This window comes from Ceratotherium simum, chromosome 26 (genome assembly GCF_057802395.1).
Source record: "Ceratotherium simum simum isolate JZ-2026a chromosome 26, ASM5780239v1, whole genome shotgun sequence".
Lineage (NCBI taxonomy): Eukaryota > Metazoa > Chordata > Mammalia > Perissodactyla > Rhinocerotidae > Ceratotherium > Ceratotherium simum.
Window position 1 is genome coordinate 17308968 of NC_141925.1, and position 20977 is coordinate 17329944.

Sequence of the window (20977 nt, forward strand, 5' to 3'; positions counted from 1 at the left end):
GCCCACTATGTGCCTGGTCTAGTACTTGGCACTGAGGATAGAAAGATGAGCAAGGCTGGGTCACAATTTCTCTTACTGTCTTAATAGGGTAGCTGGACCCGAGAGCTGGACCCGAGAGCCTGGTTACTCCAAGTGTGGTCTGTAGACCAGCAGCAAGGCCATCCTCTGGAAGCTTGAGGATGTTAGTTAGATGAAGTTAGAAATGCAGACTCTCAGGCCCCAGGCCAGACTTTCTGAACCAGGATCTATATTTTAACAACATCCCCAGGGGATTCTTCTATACATTAAAGTCTAGTTTGGAAAATCCTGCTGGAGAAACCATTTGCTGGGCGTCCAGCTAGGGGAAGATGTGGGGTCACGAAGGTTAAGGGATGTGGCCTACCCACCATGTCCTGGTCGGGGATGCCCCCCGTGAAGAGGTAAATGCCCTGCGATTGGTGTTTGTCTTTGTCCTTGAAGTCTACTTCCACAGCCTTCCGCAGGGCGCTGAGGACGTTCCTGCTGCCCCGACACTGCAGGGTCAGGGCCCACCTGGGAGGCAGGGAGGGCCATGCTGAGGGAGGCTGCCTGCGAGGCCCGGAGGGGGAGGGCAGGAGCGGAAGGTGGTTGTTTGCCGATTCGTGCCCATGTCTGTCAGCGGACAGGGATTCTAGAAAGCTACTTCCTGATGGAGAGGGGAACAGAGAAAACGGCACCTCTGAGGCTGCCCTCAGACACAGCAGGTGCAGTCTCTGCCTGTCACCTACCGCCATGCGCTTTGTAAATTGTCGTGGCTCACAGCAACCATCTCGGGCCTCCAGCTTTCAATTGTGCTTCCAAACCTTGGAGCGAAGGAAAGAGGGCTTGTTCTTAGCAAGGAGATAGGTCCACCGTGCCCCAGCTCCTTGGGCTCCCCAGGCTTTTAGGAGGGCAAAATTCTGATTATACCCTCAAAATGTTAGGATGTCACTGGCCTGGTACAGCCACGAGATTTCCTTGCTGGTCATGACAAGTCCCAGTACATTCATGGTGGGAGCAGAGCTGGGGCTCTCAGTCAAGACACAGAGCCAGGACCAGCCTCGGCCAGACTTTCCTCCTGATGTGCTGAGGGTACAACGTGTTGTCTCCCTTCTCCCTGTGAACTTCCCCATCCACCAAGGAGGGAGTCATTTCTCCCTGTTGAAACTCGCCTAGCACTGATTCATCCTCACAACACATTTTTCACTCTATCTGTACTATAGTTTGTTTTAAAAATATACATCTCATCTTTCCTATGAGATAGAATTTAAATCCTTGAGAAGAGGATTTATCCCCTTTATCAAGAAACAGATGTCCCCTCTCTGGTTCAAGACTGATCCTTCCACCGAGGCTCTTGTCTTCATCATCACCAATCTCTTCTGAGACTTTGCCCCACAGTTCACATCCATTCCCAACTTCTCTCTGCTTCCCTCTTCCCCATTGCCTCCTTACGTGTTTAAGCCTCTCCGTACTTAACAATAACTTCCTCCTTCTACCAGCATCCTCTACTAGCTACTCCTCTCTCTCTCCCGTTTATGGACAAGCTCCCTAGAAAAACTGTCCCACCAGCTCCTCACTTCTGCTTCCTCCTCAGCCCACTGCAGTCAAGCTTCCACCCTGGGAGGTTATCTGGCAAATATTAATGATGAGCTCCTTTCCCCCTCCCACGGAATAGCTCTAATATAGCTGGATAATAAAGCCTCTATTATAGTTTGGTGAAAATTCTAACAATATCCAGACAGTGAAAATTCCTCCAATTTTATCCCCCAGAAAAAATTTCTAACTCTTTGCTCTCTAGTTTTTTGGATTAAAAAAAAAATGTGTAGGTAAACATATATTTACAGAAATGGAATTATACAATATATACTATTTGTAATCTGTTTCTTTCCTTTCATTTGGAGTTATTGAGGGCATTTTTCTTTTTTTGTGTGTGAGGAAGATCAGCCCTGAGCTAACATCCATGCCGATCCTCCTATTTTCTGCTGAGGAAGACTGGCCCTGGGCTAACATCTGTGCCCATCTTCCTCCACTTTATATGGGACGCCGCCAGAGCATGGCCTGACAAGCGGTGCATCGGTGCACGCCCGGGATCCGAACCCCGGCCGCCAGCAGCGGAGTGTGCGCACGTAACCGCTATGCCACAGGGCCGGCCCCGAGGGCATTTTTCTAAATGTGCTCTCCTAAATCTCCCTCATTCTTTTGAATGGTTGCATGGTAGTCTACTGCCGGGATTATTTTACCAGTTTCCTCTTGACAGTCACACAGTTTGCTTTCAGGTTTATCTACTATTATAACTCTGCGTTGAACATCTCTGCACAGTTATCTTTGCACACTCATCTTAGTATTTCCTTTGGATAATTCATAAAGGTTTAATTAAAGGAATAAAGAATATACACTTAAAAAAATTTAATACAGGGCCTATAACGAATGACCCTTCCACTGACACTTTCCAAGAGTACCCTTTTCATCATATCACCAGCACTGGGCATTATCAATCTTTTAAATAAACTGAATTGCAAAAAAATTATATCTCATTGTTTTCATACCAGTGAGCTCTATTGCCAACTTCGATGGATTCATTCTTCCCTTTCCTTCTTTGCTTCTGCAGAGTTGAACTCTGCTTCTTTCTAAGACTCTCCTCCCCTTGGCTTCCCAACACCATTCTCTCCTGGTTTTTTTCCTGCCTCTCCTGCTGCTCCTCTCTTGTGTTGCCCTGCCCTACCCTCCAAACATCAATGCCTCCCAAGTTCTCTCTTTGATTGTCTTCCCTCCCCCCTTCACATCTCCACAGGAGCAATTCAGGCACTCCCATGTTTTCAACCATATAACCAGAATGCTGATGGCCCACAGACCCGTATTTCCTGGGTAGAACACCTTATTGGAGCTCATAACAGGAGAATCTCCAAACTCTCAAGAATCTCAAACTCTACATGTTTAGAATCATCTTCTACTTCCAAGATCTGCTCCACCTGGCATGTCTTCTCTTTGCCATCCCTCATCCCCTATAGCCAAACAGTGACTATATTCTGTAGCTTCTAACTCCCAACGCCCCTTCCTGCATCCCTTTCTTCCATTCCCATGGCCTTGGCTCAAGCCCACTCTGCACTAGTGCAGACTATTGCAGTAGCCTCACTGGTCTCCCTTCCTCCAGTATTTCACCCTGCACCTTGCTGCTTGAGCATTTCAAGATTACTACCTTGCTTAAAATCCTTTAATGCCTATATGTCCTATAGTATAAAAACTCCTGAGCTCAGTCTATATAAATCCTCCATCATCTGGGTTATTTTGTCATGCACAATCTCTCCCTCTCACCCCATATCCGTACTGAACTACCTGATAGTCCCCCAAAGTTCCATAGTACCTCACACCTCTGTGCCTCTGCTCATGCTGTTCCCTGTACCAGGAATGCCCATCCTCTCCATTGCCCCCATCACTTCCATGTGCCAGGCAAACACCTACTCATTTGTCAAAGCTTAGCTAAAGGGCGACTTCCTCTACGAAGACTTCCTGACCTCACTCTGCCAAGTAAAAGGGACTGTTCCTGCCTTTGACCTCTCACAGTCCCATAGCCTGCCTTCCACTTATTGTTTACAGAAAACATGTAACAGCACTTATTTCTTAGCATGCCTCTCTCCCACTACTAGCCTGTTAGTGCCTTGAGGACAGGCATTGTGTGTTTTAACTTCCGTATCCCTAACGCCCAGCACAGTGACTGCTACATGGCAGGCTTTCAATAAAAGTTTGTTGAATGAATGAATGGATGGATGGATAAATGAATGAAAATATTGCCTAAAATGTTTCTTTAAGCATTTTTTTCTGTAGAATTTATTGTGGAAAGATTAGGCTCTGGTACAGAATAATATATAATATTAACTATTGACTTAATAGGTTTAGAATACTCCCTATTTGATGTGAAGTTGTGCAAAAATGTATCCTTTAAGTGGGTTCCTTTTCTTTCTTCTCTAATTAATTAAAATGGTATGCAATTAAAAAATATATAAAACTGTATATATTTAAGTTATATGTAACCAAATATATATAATTTAACTATATACATATATGGATAGTTAAATATTATATATATATATGGTTTGAGATCATATATATATAGTTAAATTACATATAATTTTATATAATACATATAACGTATATGGTTATGTAACTATATATAATATATATACTTTAACTATATATAATATAAAACTATATAGTTAAATTATATATAACTATAATACATATATTTTAAATATATATGGTTGTATATAATTTGAGTATATATAGTTAAATATATAATTTATATATAAAATATTTATATTTAAAAATTTAAATTTATTTATATTTAAAATTTATATATAAAATTATTTTATACAAAAATATATAATTTAAATATATATTATAGTTTAATTTAATTGTATATAGCTCTATATATAATTAAAATTTAGAATTGGAATCTTAAATGTTTGCAATACTGTGCCTTGCTAGACCCGAGCTGGGAACGAAGACTAGGGTGTGCCTGGGGGCCCCTCTTTTTCTCTTCTGTGTTCATCATCTTGGAAGCCAAATGGGTCAAGGAGCTGAGTTACTTTATCCTGGCTGATCAAGCAGTGTGTTTTGGGGCCGCTTATCACCTTCGCCCCAGTGGGACGGTCCTGCAACTATTTAATTATTCAATGCCCCAAAGAAGATCATTCAAATCAGATAAACTGACGGCCATCCTCGGAGGCGGGGTGCTCGTAACATCTAACTAGCACCCTGCCAGAAGTCTCAGCCCAGCGACGGCACCACACGCGCACGGACCACGCCGCTGCCCCCACGCCCCACCGGGAGCGTACGCGATGACGTTGAAGCAGTCCTTGTTGGCTAGTTGCTCCTCGAGCAGAAGCCGCAGGGAGTGCTGGATATGAATAATGTACATGGAATTGGTCACGGAGATATCCAGCAGTATAACCACCCTAAAAAGAAACACAAGCTTTAAGAGGAGAACCGGATCTCTCAGATAGGGTTTATTTTCTTCCATTTTACTATTTAAAGTTTTTTCCAGGGGAATTTTGCATGCCAAAGTCACAGCTGGCCAAAATCTTCTTCATGGTTTGAGGTCAACAGAGGTAGATTTACAACAGGACACTAAGGGGGTCGGGGAAACTTCTCTCCCAGGAGGTTCTGTCATGGAATCAAGTCCCATGGAGGAGACGATTTAAGGGGCAGGGGCTGCGTACAATGATTTTCATACATTTCCTTGTTTTAAAGAACTAGCATCAACATTATTATAGGCTGGGGTCTTTGTAGGGAAAACAGAAACAAGGTAAGCAAGTTAGACGGGGAATTAGGTGTATCTGGGCCTCTGGGGAAATGTTCGTATCTTTTTGTTTCCTCTCTCTGTTTTAAGATCTCTAGCCCCATTCAGCCTTCTTCTTTCATTACTTCAAATCTTATATTCCCACCTCCTCCCTCCATTCTCATTTTGAGACAGCTATGGATAGCAAAAGAAAATCCACTGGATTTAGAGTCAGAAGACCTTGGTTCAAGTCCCACTTTCTGTGTGGCCTTAGGCAAGTCACAAAACCTCTCTGATCTTTGGAATATTTGACTATACACTATAATAAGACTCCTCATAGGATTGTTTTGAGAATTAAACAATATAATAGATGTATAATATTACAAATTATAATACTTTCTGAATGGTGACATCAAATAAGGTAAGGAATGATAATGACAGCTGCAATGGAAACCTACTGCCCCTCCACAGTCAGCATCCATTACCTCTTCTGGCAAGAACATCCTGATTTTCCTTTGGGAATCACCTCTGCCTCTATCAGTCCATTTGAGTGGAGTGGAGCTGACCCCACCCCAAGCCTTCAAGGGTGGGCATTTGACCCTAAGCAATTAGAACATCACACATACACACACACACACACACACACACACACACACACATGGCCAGAGTGAATAGTTCATGGATGGGTCCATGCCCCAAGCCCTGGGAGTGCTAAACTGGTAGAAAGTAAGTTGGCAGCTTCAGGTGGCTATGTTGCCACCTGGAGGGGAAAGTCTGCCTGTAAACAAAGCCAACAGAGGAGAAAGCAGAGCTGAGAGATGGATGTAGATTCCTGACATGCGTGAACCTCTGGATCGAGCCATGCCTGAAGACACCTATCAAATCTAGCCTAGAATTTTCTGCTACCTTAACCAGATTTCCCTGTTTTGTTGAAGCCAATTTACATTTAGTTTCTGATGCCTTTTAATGGAAAGAATCCTGAGTAACACAATGATGATATTATTGATGTTGATGATGATGGTGGTGACTTTTTTTCCTCCAGGGGTTCTGCTGAGTGATAGCTGAAATCTTATTCTTAACCTAATCCTTAATCTAAGTGATGGCTTCTGATGCTACCAACAGGGAATTTGTGAGTCGGATAAGAGCTGTGTCACACACCAGACCTCAAAAGGACAAGACCACTGCTTGGGGGAAGGTACCTTTTTTCACAGACGGTGCCCCAGATTCTTCTGCTGGCCAAGGAGAGCCACTCGATCCGCCTCTCATACATCCGCATAGCTCTGCTGAGCTGTTTCTGCAAACCCGTGGCCACACACAGTGAGCGACTGTGCAAAAGATGGCTGACTAAGGGGTTGCTGGGGAAGGGGGTGTACCGCGGCTGGCTTCTGGGAATGGTGTGTCAAGGCCATGGGTATCCACGCAATATATAAACATTCCACTAAATCATGAAACGACTCTGCCACAAGACCAAGGAGAGAAGAGACAAATATTTCATTGCCTCAAATGGGAGAGGAGGTAGATCTTTCCCCAAAGGATTAGAGACTTGTTTGAGGCATCCAGGTCCTGCCTGGGGAGGGGGTGGGGAAAGCTCCAGAGATGCCTGTGGATGGAGCAATCTCTGCTTACAAGAGAGAGTTTAGTCAATGGCTTGGTGTCTCCACATTCAATGGCACCTTCCTCCCACTCCCCCTTCCCACACCCCATCTTCTGACGGATTGGACCCATCACTGACCTGGTACTCATAGAGGAAGGGTGGGTCCACGTGAATATTCTTCACTGTCCCATCATGCCATTCAAATTGTACCATTGCCTTCTGCACTCAGGTGTGGCCAGGAGCGGGAGCAGGTGAACAGAAGCACATGTGGGGAATGATTTTAAGTTTAATTTGGGCACTGGGCTCTTCAAATCAGATGCAGGAGAGGGAAATGGGCACATCTGCACACATCTGGGGTCGGATTACATCTCTCCCTGCCCGGGCATTGCCTTGCCTGTGCTGGCAGAGAGGGCCTTCAGGACAGCGGTCCCCTGAATGAACCATGCCTGACAGCAAGCCAGGCTGCCTTCTTGGGAGGTTCATCTGAACATCAGAGTCTTTATTACAAGATATGGTTGGAGGTTTTGGTAATAGCAGAGTCGGAGAACTTAACATACTGGCCATGGGGAACCCAGACAGGCCCTTATGGACACTTTGAAAATGGAATTTGTTCATCTTGTTCTTTCATCCTCCACCAAGTCATTGTATTCATATCTCTAACTATGACTCAATCCATCTAGTCATTCATCCATCCACTGCTAGAACTATATACCCCCACACCATCTGTCTTTCCTTTCATTCTTCCATCTTTCCACTGATCTCTCTATTCACCTATTATTCCTTCCTTCCATTTCTCCATCCTTCTGTCCTTACTTAAATTTTACTTTCATGCTCTCATCTTTTTTTATGGTATCCTGTCATCCGTCCTTCCATTTTTTCCCTTCATCCTTCCATCTGTTCACATTTCCATCCATCCATCCTTTCTCCTATTCATTCATCATGAACATTTCCATCCATCCAACCATTCATCCTTCTTTTTGTCTTCTTCCCATCCTTCTTTCCACCCACTCAGCCGTCCAGTAAACATTCATTGCCGCTCACTTGGACTAGGTATTGAGGATACAGAGTTGGAGAAGAGTTTTTCCTTTTAAAGGGCTCATACTCGGGTGGAGATTTAGATGTGTAACAAATACACTCATTAACACATTATAGGAGCTACAGTAGAAGTCTGTACAAGGTACAGAGAGGACATAAAGGGAGTGAGTGTGTTCCGAGTCAGGTGGAGGAAAACCTTCATGGAGGAGGTGACCGTGGAACCCAGTTTACTCCCTCTTACCACCATCTCCCAAGTTCCATTTTCAGATCTTTGAAAAACAGCAGTTAGAGTAGATTTGATGAGAGTTCTGGAGTCCTGGGTGGAAAGCCTATATCCAGGCTTTCAGGCCCTCAGGCTCCACTCCTTGGGCTCTGCCTTATGACTCTTATTTCCTGAACATTTAAGAAAGGAAATGCCACAGAGGAGCTCCCCTGCAGAGGACTGAGAGAACTCTGAATTTGAGTTACCTCATGGATAGTTGATGAGACTGTTTTCTGGAGAATAGGCACAAATTCCTCCACGGGAGAGAACGCATTGGGTGCCAGAACCTGATAAAGGCTTAATTTCTTGGCTGTAAAAATAAACAGAGGGGTTTGAGGCACCACTCCTGAGGACCTAGAAGATTCATGCCTTGTAGTCAGGCACCTGAGTCTTGGGTTCTGCCCTCTGTGGGGATTTACCTTTCAGGCCATTGATCTTTAGCCATTCTGCGGAAGTCTTGTCCAAGTTTGGGAACTCAATTGTGAGGGGAGCCTCATGCTTTGGAGCTTTAGGCAAGAGACTTATGAGTGGCCCTTTTGCAATCTCTGTGGAAATCTAAATTAAAATTAAAATCCTCATTACATAACCATATTTTACAGCTGGAAAGTCCTCAGTTTCCCCCACCCACCCAGTTCCCCCAAGTGGAGCATCGTAAAACATTACCTGGTAAATTAAAGGCAGTTCTGCTTTCCCTCCCACCACCCCATTCCCTTCTCTGGAGATTTCTGGAATTTCCAGGGGCAAAGGGAGATGTCCCCAGCAACTTGCTTCCTCCTTCATTTGTCTATCCTCCTCGCCCCTTCCCCACCCTGACCATTAAGATCAGCACCTCAGACTCCAAAATGACGAGTAGCCCCTCCATGAGCTCAAAACATAAGGTTCAGGGAACTAAAAAGTAACTCCTTCACCAAATCATGGAGGGAGCCCTGATCGAGCCCAGTCTCCCCTCACCCACGTTTACAAACTGAAAACCTGAAGTTCTGAGAGGTTAAAGCACATAGCTCATGTATGACTAAAACACAGAACAGCAATTCCCAAAGCTTCGGACATTTGAGCACTGCCTTCATGAATTTTGCTATATCTGAGTATCACTGTACTGTTATTTACTTAATTTTTTTTTTTCTGAGGAAGATTCGCCATGAGCTAACATCTATTGCCAATCTTCCCCTTTTTGTATGTGAGCTGCCACCACAGCATGGCCACTGACAGACGAGTGGTGTAAGTCTGCACCCGGGAACCAAACCCAGGCTGCCGAAGCAGAGCACGCTGAACTTAACCACTACGCCACCAGGGCTGGCCCTACTTAATATTTTTTCTTTCTTTTTTTTTTTTTTTATTATTTATTTTCCCCCCTAAAGCCCCAGTAGATAGTTGTATGTCATAAATGCACATCCTTCTAGTTGCTGTACATGGGACGCGACCTCAGCATGGCGGGAGAAGCGGTACGTCGGTGTGGGCCTGGGATCCGAACCCGGGCCGCTAGCAGCAGAGCGCTCGCACTTAACCACCAAGCCACGGGGCCAGCCCAATATTTTTTCAATAAATCAAACATGTAACATTAAAGCTTTTTAATTATTAATTTGATTTAATTTTTAAAATTGACTCCCTTTTTTGTACTTGAATAATTTTAGAAAGAAGATCTTTTGCTACCACAATAAGCTAGTTTTAAATACATAACATTTAAAACAAATTAATCCATGTACCACCTTATAATTATCTTGCAAACCACAAGTAGTACATGCATTTCATTTGGGAAAACTCCTGGTAAGGTTTTGGCATCCCACAGACCTAAGTTCAATTCAAACTTGACCTATTTCTATCTCTGTGATCATGGGGAAATTATTCAACCTCTTAACTTCAGTTTTGTCATCTGTAAAATGGGAGTAATAATATATCTACCGCAGACTGTTGTTGTAAAGATAAAATAAGGCATTTAAAGAATTAAGCATTGTGCCTATCTTAGAAAGTACACTCAGTACATGAGAACTATTATAATCATAATACTGATAGTTGTTATGATTTATAGATTATCAGTAGAAGAGCTGAAACTAAAATTTCAGATCTCAGTCTAGGTGCTGTGTTTCTTTCATTATATCCAGCCAGGCCAAAATTTCTGGTCCTCACATCCACATCTTCATTCAGTGAAGCTATAAATGCATTCTGTTCCCATCTGTCCATGGCTAAGCTCTCTGTACGGTCTAAACAGCACGTAGCTGGTTATGGTGCTTGTGTCCATAGCAGGCTGAGTTATTCTGCTGATGTTAAATTAACCAAGTCACCGGCAGGGTCTGCCCTGCTTGAGGTGCTGGGTGGGAAAGACTGCCTTCAAGACAGCCTACTCCATGTGGTTGAGGTTTGCATCATTCTCCAAAGCGGGAGAAGGGAGGGGGCAGTGGCAGGTAGAAGAGGTGGCTGGCTTTACTCTGAAATACATTTTTCAGTTAGAAAATCCGCCAGGATCCTTTGGCACAGTGGAAGGCCGCCCAGCCCACCCAGCTCAGAGCTATGGGCTACGGCGGAGGGCGGGGCCTCACACTGTTTCACTTTCAGGACATGGGGGCCGCACAGCCACGCCACTGAGAGACAGGTGAGAAGGGAGAATGGAATGAGGCCCCCTGAGTGTCTCTGGGAGGAGGTCCCAGAATCTTCGCTCACACCACCTACCTCCATCATGCTGGTCAGCTCCTCACAGGGTGTGCTGTGGTGCAGTGCTTGGACATGGCCCAGGAGGTTCTGAGCCTTCTGGATTTCTTCCAGAAGCTGGTCCACGTCCTGGCTGGTATAGATCTGGGGGGCGGGGGGTGGTGGGAGGAATCAGCCATCCAGAAGTCACTTGGCTACCAGCAGTGGCCAAGGCAGAAAGGGGCAAGCAGCCACGTCAATTCCTAGAGCTGAGTGGCAGACTCTTTAAACCAGACATTATAAACTGAGGTCTGTGTGCCACACAGAGCCTACAAACACATCGTGTTCCACTTGTACAGTATTGGCCTGCAGTGTTTTTAAACAGTTGAAGAGTTGTCTACCCTTAAAAATGTGAAGAAACACTCTACACCCTCTAGGATGGCTATAATAATAATAAAAAAAGGACTATAACAATTGTTGGTGAGGATGCAGAGAATTGGAACTCCTGTACACTGCTGGTGGGAATGTAAAATGGTACAACTGCCGTGGAAAACAGTTGGATGGTTCCTCAAAAAATTAAACATAGAATTACCACATGACCTAGCATTTTCACTTTTAGGTATATATCCAAAACAATTGAAAACAGGGACTCAGAGACTTTAACACCAATGTTTATAGCAGTTCACAATAGCCAAAAGGTGGAAACAACCCAAATGTCTATCAACTGATAAATGGATAATCAAAATGTAGTATATCTAGAAAATGGAGTATTATTCAACCACACAAAAGAAGGAAGTTCTGATACATGCTACAACATAGATAAACCTTGAAAACATTATGCTAACTGAAAGAAAAACACAAAAGGTATACAATTCTGTTTAAATGAAATATCCACACTAGAGACAGAAAGCAGATTGGTGGTTGCCACAGGCTGTGGGAGAGGAGAAATGGGGAGTAACTGCTTAATGGGTACAGAGTTTCCTTTTGGGGTAACGAAAATGTTTTGGAACTAGATAAAGGTGGTTGTTGCACAACACTGTGAATGTACTAAATGTCACTGAATTGTTCACTTTAAAGTGGTTAACTTTATGTTATGTGAATTTCACCTCAATTTATTAAAAATGGAGAGAAATCACACCCCAAAATCTAGATTTCTTGCTCTTCTTGAAAAATTGGAAGACGTAGTAACATGGGGGTCACATTCCTACAAAGCAGAGGGGCTGAGCAGAGTCACCTCTTTAGATGGGGCGTGTGCCAACTAGTTTGCCACAGTCCCCACCACTCTCTGTTGCCCCCCATGAGAGTCATAAATTTTTGTCATTTTTGCACTGTTGTTTTGCTCATATTAGAGAAGACAATGAAATTTTTGTACCCATATCTCTATCCAAAGCAGAAAAACAATAGATAAGCCAAGAGGGCCACAGAACTTAAGATAAAATATTTCTTAAACCAGCAATTTTCACTCATTTACTGTACCTTCCTATCCCCTGTAGCCTGTGATCCCTACAAACAGAGAAGGGGTGTTGCCCAAGGAAAATATTGCCTTTGGTTCCTTGGTGTGAAATGCTGAACTTTAAAACACTTGAACATACTTGTGAGATGCAAATATTCATTCGCTCATTGTTATGAATGGTTAGCAGGCAAGGCACAGCCTGTTAGCTGAACAGATGGTTGGGTTCTCAATCTGCCAAATGGATCTACACACAGATTTGCTAATTGTTACCTCCATTGTGGACATGGGGTATGTGATGTTATCCTCAACTGGGACAAGGACACTCATGGATGGATTGGTGGAGAATTGATTGCTCATTCAGAATTGATTGCTGGGGGTCTATCCAGGAGAGAGAACTGAGGCAGCTGTTTCAGACTCAGAGCTTTGGTGGCAGCAGAGTGGGATGGGGCCCAGTCGATGGCAACTGGATAGAGATTCAGGATTCTACCAGCTAGGCTTTAAAGGGGTTCTAGGCTTACTGGTGTGCAATCAACTCATCATACATGCTGACCAAAAGATTTCTTGTGCCTTCATGTTGCCTCTGTTTTTCCCACATGTTCATTTTAACCTGATTACACCTGTGTAAACCCATTGAGCCTGGGGGTAGGGGAAGCAAGTACATAGCATGGTCTGTCCTGGCCCAGATCCCCAGGCACAGCCTTGGAGGCAGGCAGGGAGGGAGAGGGGCAATGTGTTGGTAGAAGGGCTTACCTCCGTCTCCGGGCTGTAGCAGTGGTAGTAGCCCCCAAGAGCTTCTGCAAGGTTCTTCAGGACAGCCTGCAGGGATGGTGACAGGGTCAGGTCTCAGTAGGGCAACACCAATACTCTAACAAGCTTTCTCCTTGACTGAACCTCCCAACTGTCCAATGATTCTTATCTTACCAAAGAGAGAACTAGACACGAGGAGAGTCGTGTTCTGGTCCACAGCTTGGGGGGCCTGTCCACACATAGAGCCTCAAAGCCTGGCCCAGCTCACTATGGCCAATCCAAGGAAACCCTGGAGAATCTCCAGTACTTACAGAGGGCACCTGATGGTCACATTTGTAGGTGATGATGTGGGTGATGAGGCCCCTTCCCACGACGGACTGTTGGATGTAGTAGGACAGAATTTCAGAAGGCTGATCTGGGCTGGGGAGACGATGGAAGAAGAGAAGGGGGCACCCAAGGTCAAATCACTTTGAGGACATTCCATAACAAAATGGTAATTCCCAGGGAACATCTACCGAATCTAACCAACCACCTCTGCCCAGGTCACCTGTGTAAGATGGAAGGCAGAGGGGACCTGGCCTGCTCTGGCTGCCCTGCCCCAACATCTATGGACAGATAGCCTGTGAACACAGTCCTTCTCTCAAGTGTGTGGGAAGAGTCATGCTGGATGATCTTTTCTCAAACAATGGTTTGGTTCTCCGGCCCCCTTCATGTAGTCTGTTACCCGCTTAGGAAAGGAGACCTACCAGCTTCCCATTATGATCACCAGAGAATTCAGCCCCTTTACTGCAAAGATTTTCCTCAGGGCTTGTAGCAGATTGCTGCCTCCACCAGACTGCAGTTTCTTTACCCAGAGCTTGAGTTCCTGGAGGCTGAGGGAGAAAGTAATGGAGAAGACAGCAGCAACCTAACCACAGTACTCTTACTAGTTGCCAGGCCCAGGACAGACATGAGCTCATTTAAGCCTAACGATAATTCTTGAGGTGGATACATTTATTCCCATTTTACAGATGAGGAAACTGAGGCTCAGAGTTAGGACTTGCCCAAGGTGATACCGTAAGCAACTGACAATGCTGAGATTTCAGACCAGGTCTGACTCTAGGACTTGAGCTTCTAGTGACTCTGCTGTCTGAGGGTCTGGGGCTAAGTTCCTTCTTCCCCCCACACCCTCCCAACTCTCCTGGAGCCAGATCTCAGCCTGAGGCATGGAGTTAATCCCCTCACCCTCAGGCTCTAGGAGAAGGCACCGTGGCTGTGGGACTACATCCCACATGGCCTGGGATCCACATCACTCATGAGAAGGAAGTGACTTAACACGGTGCTCTCTCAGTTAAATACGTCACGTGGTACAGTGAGAGGGTCCTGCTCTTTCCATTTCTCTTTCAGTCCAGCCAAAAAAATCTCAACTCATTGCCAGTAAGTCTGTCTTATTATTACGTAACAGTTGAGTCTCCCTTTTAAACAAAGAGAAAACAAATCCCAGGCCTAGCGCCTTCTCGAGCCACTATGTTTCAAGCTGGAATTTGATATCATTGTTTTGTTTGCTTTCACTGTATTTATTTATTCATTTTATTTATTTATTATTATTTTTTAGTGAGGAAGATTAGCCCTGAGCTAACATCTGTTGCCAATCCTCCTCTTTTTGCTGAGGAAGATTGGCCCTGGGCTAACACCCATGCCCATCTTCCTCCACTTTTTATATGCGGGACACCTGCCACAGCATGGCCTGATGAGCGGTGCACAGGTCTGCACCCGGGATCCAAACCCATGAACCCTGGGCTGCCAAAGCAGAGCATGAGAACTTAACCACTACGCCACTGGGCCGGCCCCTCACTGTATTTATTTTTATGGTGACTTTCTAATTATGGCAAGTGACGTGGGCTTCTCAGTTATGGTATCGATAGAGTTTCCTTCAATAATAAACATAGAGTTGATATTTAAAAAATCAGTAATAGTACAAGTGCCCCACAGTAAATAATAGTGCACGTGGCAGAGATATGACAAAAATCACAAAGGAAGCAATGATGAAGTTGAGGAGCTCTTGGCTAGAGGATCTCAAGGTGACTTCCAGGTCTCACATCCTGGAGATCAGAGCTCTAACTAGAGTGGAGATCTCAGTACAAAATGCTCTCATTCACTGAGCACCTGCCACACGCCAGCTATTTTTCATTTCTTCTCCACAACAGCTCAGGGAGGGGAGGTATCCTCGGCCTCCTTCTGCTAATGAGAGAGTGAAAGGACAGGTCAAGGTCACCCACTAACTGTCAAAGTGGGATTCAAAGCCAGTGCTGCCAGAACTGGGCACTCCTCTACCTGGAAGGGCTCCTCTCTGCAGCTAGTGCTGGACAAGGGGACCTCCATCCCAGACATGCAAGCACGTGGTTTGTCCTGGAATCCACTCTGGGCTTTGGAATCCAATCCCGGCTCTGCCACTTTGGGCTTGTTCCCTAACCTGAGTCCTAGTTTCCTCATCTGCAAAATGGGGATAATAATCCTATTCCATGTGTTGGCTATAAATATTAAATAAGATAGTACATGTGAAGGGCCTAGCATGGTACCTAATACATGGGTGATCAAGGATATTCCCTTCATAAAAAAGAAATTTCTACTTGCTGGCATAAGTAATTAGAAATTCATACACACCTTCCCTCTTCCCATGCCCCCCCAAAAAACTCCAAACTAGGAACTCCCAAATAAAGAACTAGTTAAATTGTAGTACATCTATGCAGTGGAGTACTATGTAGCCATTAAAAAGAATGAGGTAGATAGATCTATGTGTACTGAGTGAGATGGATATTCAAGATTAGGTGACAAGCCAAGGTGCAGAAGAGTGTAATGTGCTCCTGTTTATGTTTAAATAAAACACACAGATGCATGCACGTGACAGACTGTCTGTGGAAGTAGACAGAAGAAACTGTTATTGGGTGGTGAGGGGGGACTGGGGTGAGAGGGAGATTCATTTGCTGTTATTATCCTTTCATATTGTTTGAATTTTTGAAAATGAGCATGTATTATTTTCATAATAAAACCAATCTTTGCTAGATTGCTGGATAAAAATGGTGTCCTGTGGTTGTCTTCTCTTTCATTTTGTGGTTTGCTCATGAGGGTGACCATTTTTCCAAAAGTTATTGGCTCCCTGCGTTTTTGCTTTTGTGAATTGTCTCTGTGGACTCACTTATCTGTTGGGGTCTTGGGTTTATACTTTAATCATGTGATATAGACACTACCACTTAGGGAGGAAAATGAACAAGTTCACATCTTGGCCAAGGCTGGGCAGTCACTCACGTGGAGGCGTTGACTTCCACGGGGTCTGGCCAGAGGGCACTGGAGGTGGTGCTGAAGGACAAGACGTACAGCTTCTCCTTGTGACTCAGCTGCTCATCGATAAGGCTCTGGCAGACAAAAGGATATCACTGGCTCCCAGAGCCAGGGGCCACCTGGAGCCTTGCTTCACCTCTCATACCGTGGCTGGCCCCTCTGGGCTGGGTCTGAGCTGTGCTGAAACAGGGTCACTTGAGGCTCAGCTTAGTGGCCCCAAGCTGACACTTGCTTTTTGTCCATTGGGTCTCATGGGGGTGTGGGATGAGCTCCCTAGCTGGCCATCTCAGCCTGTGCCTGTGGTGCGGGCGGGGGCGGGTCCTTGGGCCTGTGGGCTGGCAGACCGCCCTGCGGGGTTGTGCCCTCACTCCTCCCACCGACTGCAGACTGATGTTCTCTTCTGGAGCAGCTCCTGAGGGCTGCCACACACTTGGGTCATGGGGTGGGAGTGGGGTGAGCACCCTGGCTACCCATCTCAGCATGTGCTATGGTTGGACCCTTGGCACTGTATTGTGGCACCCAAGAGGACAGGGTCGGGGCAGTGGTTTCTTGCCAAGGCGTGTGAGTTGGGGACAGAACAGTGGGCACCACATCATGCTGTTCGAAGCTCTCAAGCTGCAGCTGGTGAATACCCAGCAGTAAGATAACTCCTCCCTCTTCTTCTTGGCTAGCTAGAAATTTCACCTGCATGCCACCAAAACGAGGCTTGCCCTGGCTAACATTAGACCAGCCTACCTGGGGGATCTTTGGACACTCGGCCCTAAGGACTTGTCATGAAGGGGAGCCTGCACTGACACTTGTTCCTTGATACCTGCTGAGACCAGGAACAGGGGAAAAGTCTGGCTGACTGGCCCACGTTGAGCCCTATAAAAGATCCTTGAACCAGCGATTGCTGCTAAGGTCCGCTTCCAAAGCTCTAGGGGTTTCCATAAGAAAATAGACTCCACATTACTTCACAGAGACTACAGAACTTTTTCTACACCAGACTTTGTACCGAGCACTTAACTTGCATGAACTCCTTTTGTGCCAGGGCAACTCTGTGAGGTGGCCATTGTCATAATCCCCACTTTACAAATGAGGTCACTAAGGCACAGAGAGACTAGGTAACGTGGTCACAGAGCCCAGAAGTGGTGGACGCGCTGTGATCTGACCTTAGTCATCCGACTCTAGAGTTCTTAGCTTCTCTGCTTTGGACATGTCAAAGAAACCAGAATAGCTCCTCCCTCTGGAAAAGGCCAGGAAGCCCGTGCAGTGCTCTGCCGGAGTCAGCCCAACTGATTCCTGACTTCACGCCCTCTTTCCAGGGAACCGGGGGCTCTTGAGGCAAAGTCTAGTTAGCAGGGACTGCTGTGGTGAGAATACTAGAAGCTCACTCTGCAACCGAAAACTGACAACTGACTTTATGGCTGGGTTTCGCAGAACTCAACATATTTTTTTAACCATAGGTGCTAATTAAGTGTGAACTGTTCTTTGTAAAACATTCCACTTTGACTTGGCTCTAAATGAGCCAGTTAGCAAGCTCACAAAGGGGGGGGAGGTGGTGGTGTGTTTCCAGGTAATTCTCTGTGCCAGAGAGACTTACCATGAGGTCATTTTGGAACTCCTCCTTCTGAGGACCACTGCTGACGGCTGACACATCAATGAGGATGCCGACTCTGGCCCCCTTGATGAGGCCAAATGCCTAAAACCAAAGAGGCAGGGCATGTGGAAACACCCAGCACAGCTCTGTGCTTCTCTTAAGCTTTTCACTGAGCTGCTCAGCACGATGCAGAAGTTCCAACACTCTCCGTGCCTCCACAAGAAGTGGCTGAAGGAAGGCCCATTTGACAGAGGAAAAAGCAAAACCTGATGTCCTGACTTTGGGCATTATCTGCTCCTATTTTGTGGCAGCCTGTTCTTTAAAAGTTTTTTTTTTCCGTTAATATTTACTGTTCACTCTTATAAAGTAATAATGTTCATTATAGAAAATTTGGAGACTGTAGAAAAGCATCTTTTGTAAGATATAAAGTTTGATGTCTAATTACGTCAGCTTATCTTGTTTCATTTCTCTATATCCTTAATTTCCTACCCACGCTACCAATCAAAGGCAGACGCATTAAGCTCGCCCGCTGCAGTGGTATTTCTGACAGTTTCTAATTATGTTTCTAACAGCTATTGCTATCCACACGTGAATGCTGTCTGTGCAATAGCTCTGCACACAACTCTCCATCCTGTTATAGCTGCATTGTGAATTGGAATTTTCATTCATATGAAATTGATAGTTCTCTAGGGGCAGTAGGTTCCTTTTGATGCTTTTTGCCTTAAATCCTGCTTTATTGGCTACTTAGGTGTCCTGTTCACTTCACTTCTCTGCTCTCAGAGATGTATATTTTACGTCTCTCACACCTCCAGCGTTCCCTTTCTGCATTCTCTTAGCAAGTGATTTTGCCTCCAATTTCACTGAGAAAAAAAGTTGAAGAGTTATTTTAAATCTTTCCAGCAGAATCTACCAACCTACATGCCCCCATGCCCACACGCTCTGCCTTTCCCTGTTACAATGTATCTAAGGCCAACTCTCAAAGCCCCGAGGCCAACCCTTTGACTTGCATTACTGGATCTTCTCTTGCCAAATAGGGACTTTGCTTCTGGAATCATCTCTCCTCCTGGATCATCAGTTCCTCCTTATCTATTGTAGCACACACATAGGCCATAATATTGCCCATCTTAAAAAGGAAATAAACCTTTCAGGGCCTGATCCAGCTACCACTTCCTTTCCCTGCTTCCCATTTTAGCAGCACTTCCCCACCTCCCATTTCTCTGCGACCCACTCGGATTAGGCTCTCACCTCCCCACTCCTCTGAAGCCACACTTGTCAAGTGACCAATGACCTCGCTCCTGCCCAACACAATGGTCAAATCTAAGTTCTCAACTTTCTCGAACTCTGAGTAGCATATGACACAGTTTGGCTGTGTCAAGAATTTGGCAAATTGAAGAACTTAATAAGTGTACCTTGTCTTTCAGGACACATTTTCCTGCTTTTCCCTCTACTCAATGGCCAGTCCTTCTTTTTTTTTTTTTTTTTTTTTTTTTTTTTTTTTAAAGATTTTATTTATTTTATTTTTTCCCCCCAAAGCCCCAGTGGATAGTTGTGTGTCGTAGCTGCACATCCTTCTAGTTGCTGTATGTGGGACTCGGCCTCAGGATGAACGGAGAAGTGGTGCCTCGATGCGCACCCGGGATCCGAACCCGGACCGCCAGCATCGCAGCGCGCGCACTTAACCGCCAAGCCACAGGGCCGGCCCAGGCCAGTCCTTCTTAATCTCCTCTGCTAGACAGACCCTCCCCTTCCTCCCAGAGGCTAAATATTGGAATGCCCTGGAAACTTGTTCCTGAAGGTGTTGGCCATGGACAACAGCATTACCACCACCTGGGAGCTTGTTAGATGCAGAATCTCAGGTCCCACCCCAGACTTACCTAATTAGAGTCTGCCTTTTAACAAGGTGCCACCCTCTCCTCCCCCCAGGGGATTTGGGTGCACATTAAAGTTTGAGAAACACAGGGCTAAGGCTCCGTCTTCCTTTCTCTTCTTTATCTACACCAGGGTTTGTCAACCCTGGCACTACTGACATTTTGGGCTAGATAATTCTCTGTGGTGGGGAGCTGGCCTGTGCATCATAGGATATTTAGCAGCTTCCCTGGCAACCTCCCTTCCCAGATGTGACAACCACAGATTTCTCCAGAAAGTGCCTAAGGTGAAAGCAAACGGTGAGCTAGAAAAGTATCAGTTGGAGGAAAATAGGCTAAAACAAATAAGAAAGCATATCAAAGGGTAACTTCCCCATGATCATTCATCTACCCTTTGGGTCAGAGGAAAACGTTTAATCAAACTTTCAAGAAAAGTTATGTGCAGATGATCAGCCTTGGTCTTATAAATCTCATTGTGTGTCTGAGGCTAAATGGTCTAGGGGACACCTGCTGTTCTCAGCTGCCCAGGATCTGTGTCCCCTTCTGGTAACAGCACTCTGGCTTTCCCTGTTCAACCATCTATCTCCCTTTCTCAGTCCCTGAGGTTTGGGGGGGCTTACTCAGTCTCCCCCCACTTCCCCCACCCCCTGGTTTTCCCCAGGAGTGAGCACTACTTCCAGGCCTGGCCAGTTAGTATATCTCATCCCCTTGGCTGCAATGATTGGTCTAAATTGGCCCAGTGACAAGTCAATCCCAGGACTTGAGGGTGTGTACTGGGAGAGGAAGTGAGGTCCCTTTCGCCATGTCACTCTAGCTGGTGACATGTAAGCTTAGAGCTACTGGTGACCATCTTCCTAAGACTGGGGAGAGCCTTCCTGAGAATAAAACCGACCCAGAGGAAAGCAGAACCCAGAGAAAAAGAGATGACATCATTTGGGCCCCTGGATACAGCCGTGAGTGGGTTTTTCATTTATGTAAGTCAAGAAATTCCTTTTCTAGCTTAAGCCAATTTAAGTTGGAGATATATCATTCACAACTGACAGGGGTCTAACAAATACAGATGGAATGAGTGAAAGGGGGCAAAGAATGAAATTACCTTCTTGCTGTCTTCTGTGAGCCACTGAATTCTCTGTTGATAGAGTTCTACAGTTCTGTCAAAACACCAGACAGGCTCATCACCCAAGGTCAGCTTCATATCTGAGCAACAGCCACTTGTATAAATGGAAGGAA

General features: G+C 45.4%; 1 protein-coding gene across 1 annotated transcript in view; it reads right to left on the minus strand.

Moving 5' to 3' along the window:
* Positions 1 to 20977, minus strand: part of VWA3A (von Willebrand factor A domain containing 3A) — a 46479-nt gene that overhangs the window by 19215 nt on the left and 6287 nt on the right. Inside the window, exons 5-18 of the mRNA XM_087417081.1 lie at positions 20844 to 20898; positions 17886 to 17984; positions 16271 to 16377; positions 13732 to 13857; positions 13297 to 13405; positions 12989 to 13054; positions 10828 to 10950; positions 8583 to 8718; positions 8370 to 8473; positions 7005 to 7085; positions 6472 to 6566; positions 4830 to 4949; positions 747 to 821; positions 387 to 531 (exon numbers count right to left, since the gene is read on the minus strand). Coding sequence (XP_087273207.1) covers positions 387 to 531; positions 747 to 821; positions 4830 to 4949; positions 6472 to 6566; positions 7005 to 7085; positions 8370 to 8473; positions 8583 to 8718; positions 10828 to 10950; positions 12989 to 13054; positions 13297 to 13405; positions 13732 to 13857; positions 16271 to 16377; positions 17886 to 17984; positions 20844 to 20898 — 1441 coding nt within the window. The remainder of the gene's footprint in view (positions 1 to 386; positions 532 to 746; positions 822 to 4829; positions 4950 to 6471; positions 6567 to 7004; positions 7086 to 8369; positions 8474 to 8582; positions 8719 to 10827; positions 10951 to 12988; positions 13055 to 13296; positions 13406 to 13731; positions 13858 to 16270; positions 16378 to 17885; positions 17985 to 20843; positions 20899 to 20977) is intronic.